Raw genomic sequence first — 22,061 nt, forward strand, 5'->3', positions numbered from 1 at the left:
CAACAAATCTGTTATCCCAATAATATGCTGTTGAATTTATTTCGGCATTTTATCTGTAGGAATCACCTCTTTTTTTTCAGTCATTTATTTTAACCATCAACCAGCATGGAGAAAAAAGTTAGGGTGATACTGAACTAAATCGCACCATTATTCTTTTTAAAAAAATATATAATCATAAAATTAAGGCAATCAGAGAAGATGTGAATATAGGCATCCTTAATCCTTGTATGGCTCAGAGAATTTTTTTTCACTTTGAATATGAATACACGTACAGCTTGGCTTCATAATTCTAGACAGACCTTATACTCCATTTTAGGTGATTTAATGATACAGCCAGGAGCTTGATTAACCATGATGGGAAACTAAATGTAGGCAAGCTCCCGTGTCACTATGGATTATAAAGCTGTGAGTTGTTGTGAAAGGATCTGTATGCTTCACATAGGAGATTAGGTTGCTATGTTCTTCCTTGAAGGTACTGATACCAGTAGCAGTGATGATAATTGGGCTGTATAAAGAAATGAAGTGTCATTCACTTTGTGAAAAGCTGAAGGCAATGCTAAATGTTTGTAAGCAAAATAAATGAATAGTTTCAACAAAACTGGGGCAAATTTAATCTGATGAGAACAATTAAAAGGTCAGAATGTTCTTGTAGAGTGGTTACGCACATCACCTGCCCTACTCTGCTAAATGGACGGCCCACGATTCATGCTATTGTTAGGACTTTTGAGAGGGGATCATTGCATCTGTTCAAAGTGGAACTGTTAATCAGCCCAGGCTATGGAGCGTTTTATAATGCCAATATGTACTTTTTTAAAGCTACTAAGCATGCGTATAGTGTAGTGACCAAAACATCTGTGAATAAAGAAGGGACTATAAATATCTCAACATTTTTTTAATGTAATTAAATATAAAACAATAGGGCAAGGCTGTACAGCCCTGAAAGATTCTGGACTCTTGGACTTTCACCTGGGGAGGAAGGAAGTGAGGGTTTTGCTTACCCATTTGTTTTTGCTCCCAAGAAGTCCCTGTTATATGAAGTTCACTCGACAAGGCACTCAACATTTTTGTGCTCCACAGTTGTACCCAGTGATATTCTCACCAATCCAAGACGGTCTGAATCAATTCAGAGGGTTTTTTTAGTCGCCTGATTCGATTCGGATACAGTGATTAGACCTCCAAATCGGGCCGAATCTTCTCCAAATTGAATCCATGGCTAAAGCTGCACACACCCCTAATATAGAGTTAAAAAAGGTGCGTTGCAAAGGGACATAGAAGAACCTGGATAGATCAGATAAAGATGTAGGATTCCAAATCGTAATACAGATCAGTCCATTTAGCCATATTAGTGAGGAAAAGGTCAGAAAACAAAAAGTAATGTACAACGGAAAATAAATGTTATGCAAGAGAGACCACAGCTCAGATGAATTAAGTCAGGCGTCTTTGGGAGTAGCAGAAGTGGGTGAGATGTTAAAAAAACTCCACATTTACACAGCTGTGTGCTTAACATGAACCTATCCCTGCAAGCATATCACTGAATACATTGGTATCCCACAGGACTGCCCAGACCTCCTGTAGGTACCTAAGATCATTTTTTATCTAAGGGACAGCTCTATTTATTAGTACCAAAGCTCTAATCTACACCTGACTTAACCACTTACATGCTTAAACACAAGAATGTGCTTAAGCTTTTAGTACAGCTAGACTCTGCCTGCTTTTCTCGTATTGACCAAATATATCAGAAAATATGAAATAATAGTATATTTGGGGGGGTAGCTCAGCAGTTTTTAGCCCATGAAGACAAATCTGTGCCAGTTTTGCCAGAGCAAAAATTGAGTAAGAACGTACATGTTTTGGTGCTAGGTAAGTTTGATCAGGAGCACAGCTGCATCTCTCTTTGAAACCAGTAACTACTTGTTTTTTTCATTAATGTCTTACTAAAATAATGGCATCACTTCACTATTTACAGACTGTGATGACTGCCCAGTAAAATGAGGAAATTCAATCAAGACTTGAATAAATCAGGCAGAATTTTCTTTTAAAATTAGCACTGCTGCACAGAACTGCCAATTCAGTGTTGTACGGCTGGGACTATCTGTGCATTTCAGGAGTTGGCTGTATTGCACAGAGGCAGTCTGCACTGGGTGGTAGTCCATGAAAGCTCTCAGCCCCTTCCCAGAAAATGTAAAAGCCTTATTTCCCTGAACGACATGCTGTCACGACCATGCTTTCTGCATTTTCTATTCTAGAGGACAGTACAAGACGTGGGATAGGATAAGCAGCATGCGGTCTGTATTCACACTGATTGATGATCTAGTCTGGTGTCTGGCTTTCCATTTATTGCAATCTACAGGGACCCAGGCATCAGTGCAGAAAACATTGTCCTTCCCCCACATACCCAAGCAAAAGCCCTAGCTCATGAAGTACTGAATAGATTCAATCAAATCTAAGGCTTTCAAGTCCTGTTTTCCTTCATATCATCTCATCCCTGCCCCTTATTTTAGAGCCATGGTAATCACTGCGGTCTCTTGCACTGAAGGCAAGCAGTCACCAGGGAGACTGCCTTGCTTCTCTGTAATCAGCTGCAACAGGGTATTAGAGTACTTCAAATGTTGCTTTTCCAAGTATTTCCCTTGTATTAGTTAATTAAGTACTCAGGATACAACATCGGGGTTCATTTTAGCAAAGTTGTACATAAACTAGTGTTACACAACATTGGCAGTTTGCAATGAATTTTGGCTAAGTTTAAGCCAGTCTGGTATGTCCTATATCCAAAGACTATACTGCTTTAGAAACAGGTGCATGCAGTTTTATGGTAGCTCTTATTTAAATATTCTTATGACACTGGTTTGTATCTAAGTTTGGAAACATCACCTATTTGTGATGTTCAGTCAGCACAATTTGGGTTTTCTTTTGCACAGAAGCTACTTTTGAAATAAGATTGGGGGGGGGGTTTCTTTTCTTTTGAAAGAAGCAGTTTGCAGATGCCCACCACCTACATCTATTACTTAACCCAGTTCTGTAAATAAATGTAGCCCTTCACAAAACTGGTAGGAAACAAAAGACGTCTACGAGTGAATGAGTTTAACATTAGGCAGGCCACATCTTACACATTTCAGATCACACACCTGATTATTACTGAGCACCTTCAGCTCCTATTAACTCCAGTTGGAAGTTTCCCCTCCAGGAGCAAACCTTTCTACAAGCAAGGCGTCAGTTGCAGCAGATCAGTGTATGAATGATTCCTCAAAAAAATAGTCATGAAGGAAGTGAAAGGGCTACTCAAGGACAGCAGAATCAAGAGAGCAAGGCTTAGGAGGTAGCCTAAGGAGTAGTGTGAAAAAGAAGTGCAAACAGTGGTAACAAAGGATGAAGGAGGAGGGAATAAGGAGACAAATATGAAATATAGGAAATAAAATTAAAGACATTGGTGTTTTGATGTGTTGTGTGTGGAGGAGTTTTAAATTGACGCAGTAGAAGTCAGGAAGCCAAATGAAGGACTAGCAGATATCTTAACAGCTCTTAAGGAACATACATTGCATTTATCCCAGGATAAACCATTTTATCCATGGACAAAGTGTAGTTGTTCAGACATCCATGCCTGTTGTCCCAGACAAATCCTAGAAAAGTTCATGGGACAAGAAATACTAACATTTTATCTGAACAGTGATCCTGGGATTGCATCACTGAATCAATTTCAGAAAAGCTGCCATATGTTCAGCTGCTCTCCAAAACCTGATTAGAAAGGTGATGTATGTACACACCAAACCTAGAATATTTCTGTTCAGGGACAGATAGAGATACAGCTTGTCCAGGGACAAATGCAACATCTGTTTCTAGCCTTATTTCCCGGTGACATGCCATCATCAATAATGAACATTCATGTTCTTGCACTCACTTGTCAGGAATTGCTTCTTCATGGAAACTTGTAGTTGTACGTTATTTTCCTTTGCAACAATGAAGTGGAGCAGTTGGATGAAATCATCAGTTATCCAAGCCAAATCCAGGGGCTTCCAGTGCTTGCTTTCCTTTGCTGTAATCAGAGATATCATAGTTGCAAATGACACTGAGACAGCGAGATGGATGGCAAGGTATTACCAGCTAACAGAGTTCAATTTGTTTCATACACTTGGCTGATCAAGGTCCTGCGAATTCTGAACACGCTGTCATGAAGGCAGTCCCTTGTATCTAATCAATCAGATCCCTCACCACTGCCAGAGTGGTTGTCATTGCTGAATAAAGCAGTCATCACTGAGGACTTGTTAAGGTGTGAAGGCAGATCAGTCATTGAGGTCTCTTTAATGATTGCACAGATTTATTATACTCTGATGTTGGAGCATGCAAATTGGCAAAGCATTAACAGGGCTGATAAGGGCTCAGAGGAAGCAGACATATATGTAGGGCAAAATCCCAACCACCTGGAAATCCATGGACAAACTACCATTTGGGAGGAACAGCTCCATCTTTTCTGACTGTAGAAGCACGAGGTCTTTTAGGAGTTTTTATTTTTTTTAATTCAAAAAATGTATCTGAAAAAATGGTTTATTTTCAATTTCAAAATTGTACCTCATGTTGGGTTCTCATCTGTTTCCTCTCCTGTCAAGCTATTATGCATGTAATCAGCTATTCTTAATGACATTGTCAGCTGGTTCATACATTTTGGAGAAAAAAGGGGGAACAAATTCTGCTTCTTCTCACAGCTGTTGGTTGCTAGTTTAATTTTACTCATCATTAAAGGCAACCCACTGATCACTTAAAATGTCTTCCACCCTCCCTCACAGGGGATATCCCAGGAGCTGTTATGCCTCAACAACCTTATATTTATCCTATAGAAGGAGATAGCTGTGGTTTTTTGTCCTGAAGGTACTGGGTGATATATTTTGAGGAGCTTGTGGACATTTGTGGTAGATGTCATTGACAAAGACCATGGGTTAAGCAAGCACCATAGAAGGTGCCATGTTGAAGAGACATTACAAGATTGAGCTAGTTGGAAAAATTCCACTGAAACTTTTTTTTTTAAAGCTCTATTAAATAGCATAGAGGACACTGAGCCTCTTCACCCAGTGTGCATAACTTAATGCTCTTTGATTTTGTTAAGTCAGTACCTCTGGGCCTAATCAGCATTGCAAAATCGTTTGCACCTGCTCCCTCACTGTGCTCTGGAAAGTAATGATTCTGCAGGTGCAAGGAGCTCTGCCCATGTTACAGAAGTAAGCCAGCCCCCCCGCCTTGCTAAGTGTCTCAGCTGATATAATAGACACTTGGGAAGGGAGTAATGGTGAAGATAGATATCCAGGTGAAGTAGTGGAAGGGAAGGATCTAGGCACTTTTTGGGGAAGGGTTTCTAATGCCATTTCGCTTGGGGACCTCCCTCGTGGAGAAGTTTTCAGAGACTGTGTGTTGCAACCAATTCAGTACAGCTTCTAAATCAAATACACCTTGCAGAGAGTTAAAATGTACTGCTACCTGAGTACAGGAGTATCTTTTCCCATTGACTAATGCTGCTTTCTCCAGCTTTTTTCAACCTCTGCAAAGAGTCTGATCCAGGATGCATGCTGTGTAATCCATTGCCATGGATTGCTTTTCATTTTTTTTTCTTTTTAAAATAAATTTTCAAAGAGAAGAGAAGAGGCATAGCATGGCACAGGCAAAAAGTCAAGTTCAGATCTTTTTCGGTGTCCATTACCCAAGACCAGAAAATTAGCAGCAGTCTTTTTTGTACAGCAATATTCCGAATAAAATCCACTGTGAATAACCAGGGTTGCATCTCAGAATTCTGTGCTCCTAATAATTACCTGACAGGGAAGGAAGACGTAGGTTAGTTATTAAACCTAGTGCCATCCTCTCAGAAATTTTCCATTAATTATGTTAAGTGCTCTGGGATTCAATTCTGTGACTCCCAGTGACTTTAGTAGCAGTCACATGGCTAATCATTTCAGTAGTAGCTTGTAAATAGTCTTTGGTGTGGAAGCAAGCGTACATTTTACATTTACACATCTAAGTTTTTGTCAAAGGCATAGTATGTCTGTTTACCTTGATTGCAGATAAGTATTATTGGTATGTGTTACAAAATATGGTGGGATTCTAACAGTAATATTGTCAGGTGGAAGAGCACGGGGTTTTAATCAGTATTATATCCAAACCATAGGTTCATCCTGTCTCTCAATCCTTAAGAGTAATTTTCTTCCTTTCTTTCCCTCTAGGCCTACCTTATGGATGGGAAGAAGCATACACAGCCGATGGAATCAAGTACTTTATCAAGTGAGTGTTGGCATCAAAGCCACATAAATTGTTTCTATCACATCTGGAAGGAGATCCAATCCCGCCCCCTCCCTGTGCTGGCTATCCCTTAGGATGTTGTAGCTGGATCCACTTTCCTCCCTTTCTTGAAGATAGGCACCACATTGGCCTTCTTCCAGTCTTCAGGCAGTACACCAGAGTGCCAGGAGCTCTCGAAGATCCGTGCCAGGGGCTGGGCTATGATGCTCGCCGGCTCCTTGAGTACCCTAGGGTGTATGTTGTCAGGGCCGACTGACTTGAAGGTATCCAGCTTCTCAAGGTGTTCCTTCACGAGGTCAGCATTAATGAAGGTCAGGGGATCTTCCTCACCTGGACCTCCCTGTCCCGTAGCGGGCATGGGCGTCCCATGGGACTGATGAAAGACCAACCCAAAGTACCCATTTAATAGGTTGGCTTTTTCTTGGGTGTCAGTTTTCAGTTGCCCCATCTGGTTCAGCAGGGGTCCAAGGTTGCCCTTAGCTTTTCCTCCTGCTCCCCACATATCTGAAAAGGGACATTTTATTGTCCTTGATGCTCAAAGCTAGTTGGAGTTCAGTTGCAGCCTTGGCTTTCCTGGTTTGCTCCCTGCAGGATCAGACCAGTGCAGAATAATCCTCCTTGGAGGTGAATCATATCCTCCATCCTTTGTAGGCCTTTCTTTTTAGCCTCAGGAGGTCTGCCAGATCCCTGGAGAGCCAGGGGGGCTGCTGTGCCCTCTTGCTGCCTTTCCTCCGAGATGGAAGAGCATTAGCTTGTGCACTGAGGATCACTCCCTTGAGGAGCAACCACTCTTCTTGAATTCCCCCCTCTTCCTGGGGTCGTGGTCCCTTAGGGCTTCACCGACAAGTCTCCTGAGCTTGTCAAAGTCGGCTTTCCTGAAATCAAGGACGTCCGTGTTGCTGACTGACTTGCCAGCTTTACAGTGGATGGTGAAGGTGATCAGCTGATGGTCGCTGTCACCCAGCTTCCCACTGATCACTAGGTCGCTGATTAGGTCATCCCCAGCAGCCAGTACCAGGTCGAGCAGCGCTTTTGTTTTTCTGTTGTCCTCTTTCCTCGCATTTATTTCCTTTTCATATTTGTCTCTATCCTATCTATTCTCTATTACCTGTCACCCATGCTGCAGGGGCAGAATGCTACATACAGGTAGAAAACCATACATAAGATGCTGTTCGGCTCCCTCTGCAGTCGGTTTCATGTGTAAAAGCCCTAACCAGTTCCTTTCAGTGTCAAAGCTTTATCAGGAACTGGCTGTAGAGGGAAACCAATTAAGTTGTTACAAAATGAATCAGTTTCCCTTTCTACCCAGGTAAGTTTTAAAAGGAGTGAGAACCTGATATCTCAGGGGTGGGCAAAATGCAGCCCATGGATCTGATGCCGCCCACCAGGCCATTCTATCCGGCCTGCAGGGCCCCCAAAAAATTTAGAAAATTACATTTTATCTGCCCCTGGCTGGCTGTCATGCAGCTCTCAATGGCTTGCCAAAACTCAGTAAGTGGCCCTCCGACTGAAATAATTGCCATAGATGCTGACTAATCCTAATCAGTTTCCATCTGCAGTCTCTTTATGAAGAAAAGTGCATGAGGAAAAGAACTAATATGCTAGTCATTTTCTCTTTGTTGCCAGTCCCAGATGGGCATCCTTTGTAATGCAGTGCCCTGTAGAGCTACCAGTGCAGCTTCTCTCTCAGACCATCCCTGGTGTGTCAAAGCAGCGTGCTTGTTGTGGAGAAAAGGGCCTTTGTAGCCAGGGCTTATGTCTGAAATTAAGTTGCTCTGTTGCTGTGAAACAGAGGAGAAGGGTGGAGACATTTCATCATAATTATAAAGTGTCAAGAGTCCCCCAGGTGCCCTGCCATTGATTAAAAAGCTAAGTTATTACGCCTTACACTGAAGATACTAATTTTAGGATTGGTAACTTGAAATTAGAGAATATTGACAGGTCAAATTACCACTGCCTTCAGGTTAACTTATCTTTACTCACTGAATAAGGCAATGGAAATCGGGCCTGTTATCGAGTGCCAAGTGCTTCTTGTCTCTATTTTGGTGTTAACAAAAGTAGTAGAAGTTTGAAAAATCTCTGCCTGGGGTCTGACAGTAGTTCCTGGACAGTTAGACAAGGAAGCGTGGGATGTGGTTTATTCCAGCTATTTAGCATCTTCATTTATTATGTTAATCAATAACAAATGGTCCATCCGAGTGCAACATGGATGTTATGATAGTACTCAAGCATCTTACATGACTGAAGGTAGACTGAGGAATTCTATACCACATGAGTGACTGGTGCCTCCTGAATCTGGGGGGGCACCCGCAGAAGCTGCCGACGGCAGTGGCCCTGTCAGGGGGAGCACCTGCCCTACCGACAGTATCAGTGTCAGCCATCGGGGGGGCACATGCACCCCCTACCAGTTGCCTATGCTATACCATATTTTCTCACAAGCAGCACACACCTCTTTTACCAAAGACCAGCTGTTGAAATCACAGTGCACATTAGGTATGAGAAATATGGTAAGAATAGTTTCTGCCTTACCATACAAAAACTAAAGTAAAATCTTTGTGTGAATCTCGGGGAGCAGAACAATGAGCAGGCTCAGCTCCAGAGCAGGTGCCATTTGATTGCTTACTGCAAGGAGAGATTGAAAATTCAGGGGGTAAATGAAGGGGGCATGGGTGTTATACACACACCCCTCCACCCTCTCCCAAGTTCACCTGCAATTAGGTGGAACACAAGAAGAATTATGCAAACAAATTAATTTTCAAACAACCCTCCTGAGACTAGAGGCGAGATGACATTGAAAAGTTGTTGCAGGAGTGTATGGTATAAAGTACAATGGAAGGCTCTACAAAGCTTTTCCACCCTCTGGAGGGAGATTAAAAAAATACAAAGCATCAAGATTAGGCATCTCTTGTCATTTGCCCTTGGGTTTTCCTTAATTAAAGAATCTCCTTAATGATTATTTTCCTGAGAAATGAAAAGGAAAGTTAAAAGTTAATTACGCCAGTGCAGCATTTGCAACAAGTGAAAAAAAGGATGATAAGATCTTTGAACCAAGTCCAAAGCGCTTGAAGTGATTTTAGAGTGTAGCACCCTGCAGCCAAAGTCACAAAATACTTTACAGGTTTGGGATAGATATCAACTGTCTTAGGGATCAAATCCGCTAATTTGTTTTTAACCTAATGAATACAGTGGCTACCTAATTAGTTCAGTGTTAAGACTGATTATGGAATACCTACCTGCCTGTCAGTGGGCGCTTGGGAATTCAATTGCACGGTGCTTTGAGATCTTTGGATGAAAGAAGCTTTAGCAAAGTAGGATGTTACATGTAAGGTTGCTATGAAAAGGATCATAACAGTTGCTTCCTGCAGTACTTTCACAGCATCTGACGAAGTAAGCCACTGCTTATGAAAGGTCTGCTTTAATTTAGTCTATAAAGGTGCCTTCTGCTCTGTTTGAGCTGCCATGTCGCAATAGATAGTTTCCTGTATTAAATCTCTTGTTCACCTTTGCTCATGAAAGTAACTACGTATCCATGCAAGTACAGCACCCAACTTCATTGAGGCGACTGGTAGGAGTACATGCTCACCAATCTGGGTTAGAATCACATAATTTAGGCCAGTGGTTTTGCAGCACAACTGTGGACAACACTGGAATCAAACCTCAAACTCGCTGGAAGCCGGCTTAGTTCGACGTGGATTTGCACTCCCCAGCCAGCACAGCGATTCATCAGATTTTGCTCATGTTTGTGAACTTTTCATTCAAGCTAGATACTGACTTCTTGTTCTGACAGAGTACTGCTCATGGTTCAAGCAGTGTGATCTGGAAAAGGGCAAATTGACTGTACCCTCCTCATTGTGATTGGGAGCATCAGTAGAAGCCATTCCACTTGGCTTCTCGATCACAGTTAGGTCTCAGCTGAGTTCTCTGATGCTGCCAGAAAAATTCATGGGGAAGAAGCAGTGTCCCTGCATTTGTGCCCGTTTCTGTTGGACTTTTGTGAGGAAGTGACTTAGGCAAGCACATTGTTCTTTGTTCCAGCCTGTGGGGGAAGCCCAACTGTGCTAAGATTCCACTCCACAGAGAATCCTACCATCCCGCTCCCTGGTTAGAAGAGCAGCTGGCTAAAAACATACTTGGTGCCCATTTGGCGTGTGGTTAACAACCAGTAGCGTCTCCCGGCTCTCACATCTGGCACATTGTTCAGTTCCTGCAAGCAGTTAGGCACGCATCATTTTGCTTTTGGACAGGCCTTCCATAAAAGCATATACAGGATTGTGAGACTTACAAGGGTGCCTCCTGCAGCAGAATGAAATTACTTTTTCCCCCAGACCACTATGGAAATTATATGTAAATACTGGAGCATTTAAAGTTTGTGCGCCACATAGCAAGAGTAGGGGCATTTTTAACTGACCGCTCTGTTGTCCTTAGCTTACCCTGTGGTGCTGACAGCTAGATTTATTAGAGCAGACATGGTTTTCCTGTGAACCAGATAGGCTGCAGCATTCCATTTGTGGATGAGGGATTGGATTAAATATGCTGACTATTTTCATATTGATAGGGGTTACTATGGGAGAGTTATACCAAAGGATGATGCAAAGGAGTAATACACAAATTAAGATGAGCAGTGTTTTCCTGTTAAAGTTTATATACTCTGCAAATAAAGCCGACAGAGGCAGAAATGCTCATTTTATGGAGCCTGTGACAAGCTGAATTTTACAAGCAACAATGAAAATAGGACACTATCACATTAGGTCTGAAAAAGGATTGATTGCTTCGTTTGGAGCTGGGAAGTGATTTCCTCCTCCTCTTGTAACGGATGCAAACTCTTTTATGTAAATCAGGGATATCTTCACTTGCTGCAGTATAGTTGCACTGCATTTATGCCAGCATAGCTGAGCAGAGCACAGACTGAACTAAAAGAACCCATGGTAGCAGTTAGCAAAATCCATCTTTGCTTCAGTGTATATAAACAGCAGCAAGGCAGAAGAAGGGTCTCCTTTCATACTCTCTGATTTGCTTCTCAGTTTGGTTCTGTTACCAGCAGAAAGGCACAAATGCAGTTTCTTCGTTCTCCTCCTGTCCCAGCAGAAAGCAGGATCCATTGAATATGCCTGAGGGAATTCTGTCAAGAGCTGCAATTTCGAGGTTTAAACTATAACAGATGTGACAGTAAGGTGTAGATTAGCAATGGATGAACCTCTGAAGTCCAGTGGTGGAAAGTCAGTGTGCAGAAAGCATCAGATATTGAGATGCTTTCCAGATTATCTGTTGAGCCTGCGGATTTGGCCTGCAAACCTCTCAAGAACAGGCTTTCTCACAACGTTCTCTGCATTTCCTATTCTCATCTGAAAATTCAGTGATGGCTTTTTCATAGTATCTTTGCATTTCTTATTGCAGTCTTTACATTAAGTCTGTTGGTCCTTCACTTTAGTGCTCCCAGTACCTATCCCAGATTACATGTCTATCTATAGTGGCCTTCAGAGAGCTAGAAAAGAGAGACCCTCTGGGTAAGAGCAGGAAGAGAGGGGTGAGGTCCCTTTGCTTGACCATTCTCTGAAACCTCCATTCCCCAGGGTTGAACCACTGGATTTGAGTGGAACCAGCACTCTTGCACCAGTCCTTTTCACCAGGGTGAATGCATTTGTAAGTGATAGGAGTGAGCGTACAGTCAGATTTTGTACAGGTAGCCCTTGACTCTGCCAGGGACCTTGCACAGAACAAAGGTCAAGACAGCCCTGGCCCTGAGGCCCTTCCTTGTAGAACCTGGTGAAGCTCTTTGGGCTGAGAGAGCAATAGAGCAATAACTATGTAGAGCCAGAAGCAAGAGCAGCTCCTACCCCTTACTGCTACCATACCGCAGTACAGCTTTCAAAAAGAAAGTGTACGAAGGCTAAAAGGTATGTTTTTTCTGGAAGAAACTTACCTTCAGGTGCTTTTGATCAGCTGATCCTTTTCAATAGGATTTAATCTAATTGTTGTATGTTTAAATAGGGATTAGTGGAATAATTGGTACTTTACAGCACTAGCACGAATACTGTAACCCTCTTGTACTGTTTGGCTGTGAATTTCAATCCTTCCTTTCACTCTTTGGTATTTAGAACAGCCAGAGCCATGAGGTACTTAGAAGTATTTTGCTACTGTCCCTCTCCAGAGCATATAATCAGGAATAAGACCCCTTCTTGTCATCATGATAGTTACAAGCTCCCAAATGTTGGCGCACTTAAACTCACGTTAAATCTGAGTTCTGTCCCTTGTCCTACCACGTGGTTACTGTGACATGTAGAGAATCTTCAGCATTCAATTTTTACAGCGTGCTAAGGATGATTGAGTATTTTCGTTAATTAATAGGCTCCTTAACATTCAAGGTTCTGTAGTAGGCCATCAGATAGCTGGGGCCATTAATTCTGTCCGTTGTAAATCTAACGGGATAAACACTCCAGAACGGAAGCTGGATGCCATGTAAGCTAGAGACGGCTCACTGCAAAATTTCTATAAGTATCTTTGATGGTGGGGATGGGGATGTAACATTGTGGAGTGCATGAAAAATCAGAGTTTAAAAGGAGCAAACCAGCTGGCTTATGTTACATACTACAGGGAAACCCACTTATGTGAGTAACCGCCATGAATAAAACATTCATATTGATGCATTCTTTATGGATGAGACATTTCTCTGTACCTGTCAGGGAGAGCTGCAGCTGGTACATGAATAAAATGCTTAAGAGAATTTTTTAAGATTTACTTTATTATTCCCAAGGGCATTTTAGTCCTTCGTTAATTCATTCTGGATCAACCAGGTTGTTAAACATCCGTTATCAAGCACTGAAAAGTACAGGAAAAGTACTTTTCAGACTTCAGTGGTGCCTCGTAAGTACAACTGACCCTATGCTGGGTGCGAAGGCAGCGTCCTCTACACACATGTCCACCAGAAGGCATTCAGTAGTGATATACACAGCATGGTGAGTTATATGCTGAGAGTATGTTGGTGAAAAAACGAGTGCAAGTGTAATTTGCTCATATTTGACAAGTGAGACTATAAAATGAATGTATATTGTACCAGTGACGTAGTGGGTAGGGATCAAACTTTGTCACGAATAAAATTGGGCATGGCTCCTAACGTCATCAGTGAGGCGGAGTTTGGCCTCCAAAGATTGTGAATTTAAATGGTGTCATTTAAAGCAGAGCATGGAGGGCAAGTCTTATGATTTCTTGCACCTTCCTGCTATATCCAGCCAATCCATGTAAGCTACATTCATAGTCAACCCCCACTAAGCAGATATATCATCGAAATTGTAGCATTTTACTGCTTACACCTGCTTACATCACCCGTGTTGTTTGGCACAGCGGTTTCAGAAGAATTATGCCAATTTGCTCCAGGTGGCTGCTGAAGATATAACCCATTGTGTCTCAGCAGCCAATCGAGATTCAGGAGCATTGAGGAGTTGCCCATGTAACAAAAGACAGGGTTGGGTACTAAAATCACTTTTCCTTTCTATGGGATTGGGGTTATTTTTCTCCCTTCAGGGCTGTAGGGAAGAGGTAGCCTTTCTTTCTCAGGTGATAAAGCTTCTGACGATCTTTAAGGCATGCACAGTCACCACTCCATAAAAGGTTCCCTTCTTGGTTGGTTTGCACACAAAATCAGTTCTAGATACTTTCCTTTTTTTTCCTTAAGTCCACAGGGTATGTTCAGAACTCAGGTTCTTAGAGAAAGGTGGCCCATAGGTGATCATCTGGGGGACTGAAGTTTCAAAAGTTGTACCTCTGAGCTATGTCCTTACAGCCCTGCTGCAGTGAATGGCATGTGAATTGAATTCCTTCTCAGTCACAGACATGGATGTTTCAGGCCCCCCAAGTGACTGACTGATTTCCACACCCCCTCCTCCCCCCTCTCAGCAATTCAGTTTACTCTGTTTATATTAACTCTGTGCCCTGGTTGAAGGGAACAAGAAATCTTGTGTGGGACATTATCACTTCTGGGAAAAATCCAGTTACTCCGGTTCCGAAAGGAATTTGACAGGCAAAACCCCAGGACCCAATTGAGAGCTCGTGGTTTCATAGCAGCAACTCCCTGCATTCAAAAATAAGTAGGTAGTGATCAGTTGGGAAGTATTGAGAATGATTTTTTGACCAGAGCAAGTTCATCTTGTTCCCTTTTTCATACTAGACACGTGATGCAGGTTTACGTTAGGGGTTGTAACCTGTGTAAATTAGGAAAGAATCTGACCCATTGGTGATCTGGCTGTAATAAACCTCGTGAGAAAATAACGAAGGGTGCTTGTGCCCAAAAGCTTGCAAAGAGCTTTGTTCCAACTATTCAGGTGGTCTAATAAAAGATATCACATCGACCCAGAGAGCCTGGCCTGAGCAAGTACAGGCACCCCATCAGCACAGCCTTTGAGACAGCATGTGATCTGTGATCTTGTTGATTGGCTTTTGTGATGGGTTCTGATCTTGGATTTAAAAGTATTGAAAGAGAGAGGCTATATGTAGCTTTGCTCATCCCCTGAAGTATCCCGTGCCAAGTAGCTAACAGATGTAGTCATATTGGATGGAGCTGAGGTAGGAATCATGGCAACGTTAGAGGAGCACAGCCAGGACACAAATTTTGCTTTCAGAACAACCCGCTATAGTTAATCTCTGCTGTCCTCCCACTGTGTTCACCTTTAACATATGGCAGCTCTGTATCATAGGACTAGCACCTAAAATTAGGTAGGGCCTTGCTATTCTCCCTCCCACTCTCACCCACTCCTTGCATATGTGTAAAATTTGCAAGGACCAGCTGTGGAGCTTGCCCCTGTAAACACCATCTTTTCTGGCTGCTTAATAGAAGTAGCTTTCAGTTCTTCAGCGCTGCACTAGATGAGTATTTTGTTCAAGATAGGAAGAAACAACCTTTGCTTTATATAAGTATTCCTTGGAAACCAAGATGCAAATTGCCAAATTAATCTCTTGTGATCTTTCTGTCTAGATAGATGGAAGCCTGTGATTAGCTTTGTGCCTATACCCAGGTGAGGGGCAGTTGTTGGGTTTTTTGGGTTTTTGTTTTTATTTTTTCGGGAGGGGGTTGTAGTTCATCCAAAAGCCAGAAGTTTTGCTTGAGCACTGTAGCACAAACAAATGGTTGTGTCCTCTGGCAGGTGTTAGCCTCCTCTGTCCTTTGCACTGCTGTATAACCCCGTCTCCTCCAGCTATCGGGGCAATCTGAAATTGAGGCGACGGCGATGATCCCTGACATACTCCCAGCTGACGAGCAAAACCCTGCAATGTTCTAAACAGTTCTGAGGATACCCTGAAACTGTAAGAGCGGACACGGGGTCCAAACCACTTAAGAAACAAAGACCTGTCAAGGACAAGGAGAAAACATTGCCAGTCCTCCTGCTTTCTGAAACCTTAAGGATCTGGTATCTTGTTAACTGAAGCACTGGTTGAAAATTCTTTCTCTGTTGTGCAGTAAAGAGGAGATGAGGGGAACAGATGGCTGAGGACTGCACAGTATTTTTGACCATTTATTTCCTCTGTTGGAATTCGTAAAGCCAGATGAGTGTCTGTCTCAGGGTTAGAGCCCACTGTCTTTCAACCCGGTAAATTCTGAAAAAAAAAACTTTCAGTGAAGGCAATGGAGTTGTTTTGCATGCAAGCCAGTGGAGCCAAGAATGCAGTTGGGTCTCTGATAGATAAGTAACCAGGTAGTCAGAGACATTACTGAGAAACAAGCCAGTGAGCAGTACAATGCAGGAAAAAAATGTCTTTGTGGCTTTTGTAATGAAGGCTGATAAATCAGGTTGCCTTCTTGAAAGCAAGCACCCTATTACTGCTATCATGCTTATATAATTAATACCATCAGCTGAATTAGAAATATCCAGTTTGTTTGGGGGGGGGAGGGGGGAATATCACCATTAGTTTTACTGAAAGCCAGGCATTTCTAGAAATCGGTTTGTGATTTAGTGACTGAACTCGTTAGCAACTTCATGAGTAGACCGCTTCTGGACTATAAACACAGCTATAGAGCTTACCGGTATCCTTTGAAAAGGAAAATGAATTGCACTTGCTGTACACACTGAATGCTCGGTTGAAACAGCAGAACTACAGGCTGAGATGCTTCCCTGTGATGAGCCTGTCCCATGCATTTCCAGTGCATCTCAAGGTAAGAATCCTCCTAGTTTGCGTACGCCCAAGCCCTGCCTTTCAGTGTGACCAGAGGGCGCCCAGCACATCAAAATCACTGCTGTTTTGCTGTCTGGATCGAGGCAACAAGAAGAATCAGCACCTTAGTGAAGATCATGTTGTATGGTAGAATCCAGAGGTTATTTTCATAATATCCATAGCATCTTTCTTGTGTGATATTGTCTTTATAGATTAAGGATTAGCAGAGCTGCTCTAATTTTCATTAAAAGGAGATTTCAGCACTTGCCATCAAGGCTAATATATGTAAGCTGTATAGCAAGAGGCAGCATGAGCTGCTGGATTGACTTTGGGGTTACAGTCTAGCGTCTCCCAAGGTTTAATGCAAGCCCTCCTCGTAATCCTCTGTGTAACATGGGGCAAATCCCACCAAAATGCTCAGAAGCAACCAGTCTTGATGCTTCAGCTTTGGAGGGCTGAATTCAACTATCATCAGAGCTGATTTTCAGAGGCACAGTGGTTTTTTGAGTCTGAATGTGGAGGTGCTTTGCAACTCGGAAAATCATGCCCTTCTCTTCTCGTTCTGAATTTGGCAGTCAAAATATAGAGGTGACTTCTGAAAAATATTTCCTTTAACCTCTCACCTTCAGCTTCTCCATCTGCAAAATACAGGTGAGAAGATTTACATAGTTGCCAACGTTGTTGCAAGGATTTGCTAAGTCAGATGGGACAGTACGATTTATTTAAGTGCTACGTGTTGTTGTTACTTTTATATAGGAATCAAAGGGCTACAAAGTGCACCCTTTAACCTCGGGTCAGCCCAAGGTTTACAACATTTTGGATTCCTTAATTTTTGAGTTTCCCACACTGAGACATGTCAGAGGGGTCTGATTTTTTTTTAAAAGTGCTAAGTACCACCTGTCTAAACCACAGGCCTTTTAACTGGGTCATAAATTGGGCATTTAAAAATTGAGATGCCCAGAATCACACAGTATCTACCAATAACACTCAGTCACCTCTGAGATTTAAAAAAGGCTTCTTTTTAGCAGTCCACAACAGCAGTTTAGCCCCAGACACAAAGACCACTTTGCCAATGCAAAAATGCACGACAGATTTTAGGTAAATAGAATGTACTTATTTGAAAAAGGGAAAAAATGCTTCCAAAGTTTGAAAATAGTTTAACTTGTAGTATGTGTTGGTTGCATTTACTCTGATTTTCAGTGAATTCATTTTGCATTGCTGTGAAGTAAATAACCTTAGAGGTAAAACTAGGGAACGTGGCACTGGCTTTTATGATAACATGAGTTTGTAATACAAGAATGTTAAGACTTTAAGCAGCTCCTGGTTGGGTAATTTTTTGTGGGGAAGCTGTTTTTAAGTTTCAGGCAACAGAATGGAGCGAAATTCTTTCATCCTCTATAGGTACTCTACTTCCTGATGCATGGGACCAGTTTACATTTCCTTTCTGTTACCAGAACGCTGGGAGCTATCTTCTTCTCTCGCATATGGTGGTGGATGCAACTCAGATCTCTAGAGCATGTTCCAATCTCTTGCACTTCAGTAGAGTGACTGTACTTTTAGGGAGCCATGGTTGTGTGCCAAATTCTCTTCTTCTGGGTTATTTCTGTTTCAAGAACTGGAAACATAGTAAGTTCAAAATGCTGGGAACTCTTCCATTGCTGGGGCCAGATTTGCCACCTTACAGAACAGGCGGTTTAAAGTTTTCAGCCTTTAACCTGCAGTTCCACTGAGACTTATATTGATCTTTGGAAATCCACTAGAAGCAAAGAGAGTCTACAGAAATACCTGGTTCCTGGTAACACCTGGAGAATAATGACATGCTCATTGACTAGGCTGTCAGGCGCTTTCTCTAACATCTGTTCTCTGTAGAGCCATCTTCAAGGATTGGTAGACACAGTAAATCTCTTCAGATTCTCTGCACTGCGGACTGTTTCACTGTACATTAGCTTCCACGTTGTCAGGGCCAGGGGAGGCAACACTCCTAACATCCTACATCCTTTTCCAGGTACACATGGAAGGGAGCAGGAGAAGAATGTAGCCTCGTTGGAGTTGGTTGGGGTGAAAGACCCAGTTCCTCTATTTATGCATCCCAGAATTTAATTTCCTTTCCTACTGTTTATTTAGTTCTTGTGCAGCTGCCAGGCTGGGAGCCCCAGAGACAATCCAGATTACAAGGTTAGCCTGGGACATAACTGCAGTAAGTTAACCCTGCAGGGCAGGACCACCACTTTTCTTCTCAGCAAAGGCCAAGAACTTAAACGGTGAAGGAACTGCCACATAAGGGATTTTGCCTTTTGTGCTGGCAGATACTTGTACATTGGCACCCTCCAAGCCATTGGTATAGGGTGCTGAACAGCCCTCAGAGTGATAACACTCGCGCATTGTTGATGCAGGGATATACGCAGTTGCTGTGTAAAAGTGAAAAGGTCAGATAGCTCATCACTTCACCTCTGGGTTCATTCAGTCCTGGCTCACATCTTATTAGTGCTTTGTTTCTAGATTAGGTGATTTCGTGTTTTTATTGAAGAGTAGAATTTAGGCAAATATCTCTTCTTTTTGTGTCTTACAAAATGGCCTATAGCTTTTTCTTGCTAGGCTATAGTGGACTTGGTTTAATCAAAGAATGAATATGTGGATGGTCTTGTGGAGTTTCATTTGATAGCCGTCCACAATTAATTACCATTCAAGCTAAACCTACACTGCATGAGAGAAACACAAGATGTTTGTTTATGTCACCTTAGCAACCCATCCTGTGAGGTGATGAATGTCCTCGGCCTCTTTAGAGCCCATGAGAGCTAATGGCACCAAACCATCGTCCAGGACTTGCTCAGCACCTTGAAGGACCAGCCCCTTAAAATGCAACTCATATGCTTTGCCTTTTGTGCAGGTGTTTCTTATAAAATTGTAGTCCTGGGAGAGAGCCCAACCAGCTGAAAAATAAAGATATTAAAAAGAGAGAGAAGAATGTGTATGTTAAGCTCAAATCATCTGGTTTTGATAAATACAGAAAAAGTAACTTCCCAAGCTCTTGTAGGTTCAGAATCTCTGGAAATTGTCCTTGGCAGCTCTCTGAAGGCTGATTTGCTGTACTTACCCCAATTTAAATCAATCACTTAATTTTGATCCAATTCCCCTACTGAGCTGACAACCATTAGCTATGGTTAAAAACGATTTACTCCTTCTAGACCCCAACAACATTAGCTTGTTGCAGTTAATATTACAGGATGCAGTTGCAATTACTCTTCATTGGTTGAGACTACATTATTTAGCATCTGGCTTCCAAATACTAACATTTCACAGGAGACTACCAACATAACAGAAATCACGATAGGGCCATCCGTGTATGCTAACTCCAAGAGCCAGTGTGCACTGCTATCAGCAAAAGAGACCAGGGTTGATTTACAAGGCAAAGTCAAAATGCACTTAATAGGAGAGAAGCAAAGGGCTCCTCAAAGCCAAGACATTTTGATCTCAGAAAAGTCATACAAGTAATTATATTGGTGTACAATCTATGCACTGAGTCCAGTCTGTATTTTCCATCTGTGAAATGCTGTGTAAGCACCTCAAGCAGCGTGTAACCCAAGAGCAATGGAGCAAGTACATTTCTGGCATGTATCTGCATTTGTTGTTGGGTCACCTCACTAGAAGTAAGCTACGATTCTTGGATCCTCTGGCCCAAAAAACTTGTTCCAAGGAGATCAGGAACAGCAGGTGTTGAGGTGTCATGCCCGCAGCCTAATCGGTGATTAGGCTGCAAGAGCCTCAAGTGGGAACCGCCCCTTCTTTCCTGCCATGCCTTGGTCGTACAAAAAAATTGGGAGGGTCCAGTGATGTACACAACAGGCTCCCCATGGGGTTACTCACATGCCTGGGTGCAAAGGACTTGGTGCTTTGCCTCCCCTACACCCTGTCCACTCGCCAACATAGATGGGGGTGATTCCAAGGCAGTCCTCACTGCTCCTGGCCTCTGCACCAGCCCTAGTGGCCCAAAAGAAAATGGTGCGAGTGCATCATCTGGCCCTTGACCCCATTACCACCTGGGGTGGTAATCGTGTCTGCTGCTTATGCTTGCTGGCTGATGAGGCATTGCTTGTAAAAAGGACTAACCAGAAGAAATTCTGAAGATTGAAACAAATACTCCCCTCATAGTCAGGGGCCAGGGTCGGTTGACCCTTTCTCCTGGATGTCTTGCCAGGTAAGTAAATGAGGGCTTTCTCAGCCTTTGCCCTTGGGCCCTGCTTCAAGCCTAGTCCCTTGGGTCTTCCTCTGCTTGGGTGAGGCTCCCTGCTAAACAGGAGGGACAATGCCAAACACAAAAAAGAAAGACAATGCCCAGTCCCCACTGGTACCCTCTCCAGGGAAAGGGTGGGGGAAGGCAGAGAAGGGGGAATCTGGTTCCCCACAGCTGCTGTGTCCGAGCATGTACCATGAAGCCGTGGAGCCTGCCAGCCTGACCTACTACGGGGCTTTTGTCGCCCAGCGATCTCTTCCATCATGGCATGTCCTGGGTGCCCTTAAACCTGGTGCCGGGTCACCTTGCCCTGATGTCATCCGCCAGTTGCTGCCCAGGCAGATGGAGATGGAGCTGATAAAGCAGTGCAGTTGCACCTTGCCGGTCCATGCTCTTCTCTGTTGGCGGGTACGTCTTCGGGGTTCCCCACCGGGGTAAACCTGCCTTCCGGGGGCTCCCTCGTCGGTCTGGCAGCTCTTTCCAGTCTCCACCGCCACAAGGTGTCTGTAAGCCTTTCTGGTTCCATGGATGCTCCACTGCTACGTGGCGATGACAGAAGGATAATTCACCTTGCACCTGCAGTGTGCCACAGACTTTGCCCAGGATTTATCCATGAGTACTACTGCAGTCTTCCTCAGCCTGAAGAAGGGTGTTCGTACCCGAAAGCTTGCAAAGAAGAATTTTTCCAGCTATTTTAGTTGGTCTAATAAAATCTATCGGATTTATCCAAAGAACCGAAAGAGAGTCCAGAGAAGAGCCACTCATATGATTAGAGACGTGAAGAGCAAGCCATATGAGAAAAGGCTGACAGATATAGGACTGTTCAGCCTAGAAAAGAGAAGACTTTGGGTGGCGTTTGGTGGCAGCTTACAAATGTATCAGGGGCTAGGCGAACATCTATTCACCAAAGCACCCCAGGGGAAAGCTGCAGGCGCCTACCCCGGAGATCTCCAAAGGAGACTGGATGCACACCTTGCTGGGGTTATTTGAACCCAGCAGTATTTCCTGCCCAGAGCAGGGGGGGCTGGACCCGATGATCTCCCGAGGTCCCTTCCAGCCCTAAACGTCTGTGAATGTGTGAACCTTGTCCACCCATGAGTGTTAAGCATCATGAGCAACTCGGAGACAGATGAAACAGTAGGGGCAAGAGGTGGCGTGAGGGACTGGGTGAAGCATTCAGTGTAGGAGGCTTTTGAAAAGAGGTGGGATTTGGAGGAGGAAGAGGATGACTGGTGTATGCAAAGCAGAAAGTCATTCAAAGCATAAAGGGTTGGGGGTGGGAACTGAAAGAAGAGGCAGAGCAGGAGGAGACGGAGGGAGCAGTGCAGGCAAATCCTGCAGAGCAGTGCATGGCCCAACAAACAGGCTGCGGACTGCGATTGCTTGCAAGAGAAAGGGCAAATGCTGGTGGTGG

General features: G+C 43.3%; 1 protein-coding gene across 5 annotated transcripts in view; it reads left to right on the forward strand.

Annotated features, from left to right (window-relative positions):
- The window catches only part of STXBP4 (syntaxin binding protein 4), a 126,196-nt gene that overhangs the window by 98,348 nt on the left and 5,787 nt on the right, over positions 1–22,061 (forward strand). For all 5 annotated transcript variants that reach the window (XM_090059264.1, XM_090059259.1, XM_090059263.1 and 2 more), the window contains exon 23: positions 6,201–6,258. In XM_090059264.1, coding sequence (XP_089915390.1) covers positions 6,201–6,258 — 58 coding nt within the window. The remainder of the gene's footprint in view (positions 1–6,200; positions 6,259–22,061) is intronic.

The sequence above is a fragment of the Crocodylus siamensis genome, chromosome 8 (assembly GCF_052110815.1).
Source record: "Crocodylus siamensis isolate JL-2025a chromosome 8, ASM5211081v1, whole genome shotgun sequence".
In the NCBI taxonomy this organism is placed as follows: domain Eukaryota; kingdom Metazoa; phylum Chordata; order Crocodylia; family Crocodylidae; genus Crocodylus; species Crocodylus siamensis.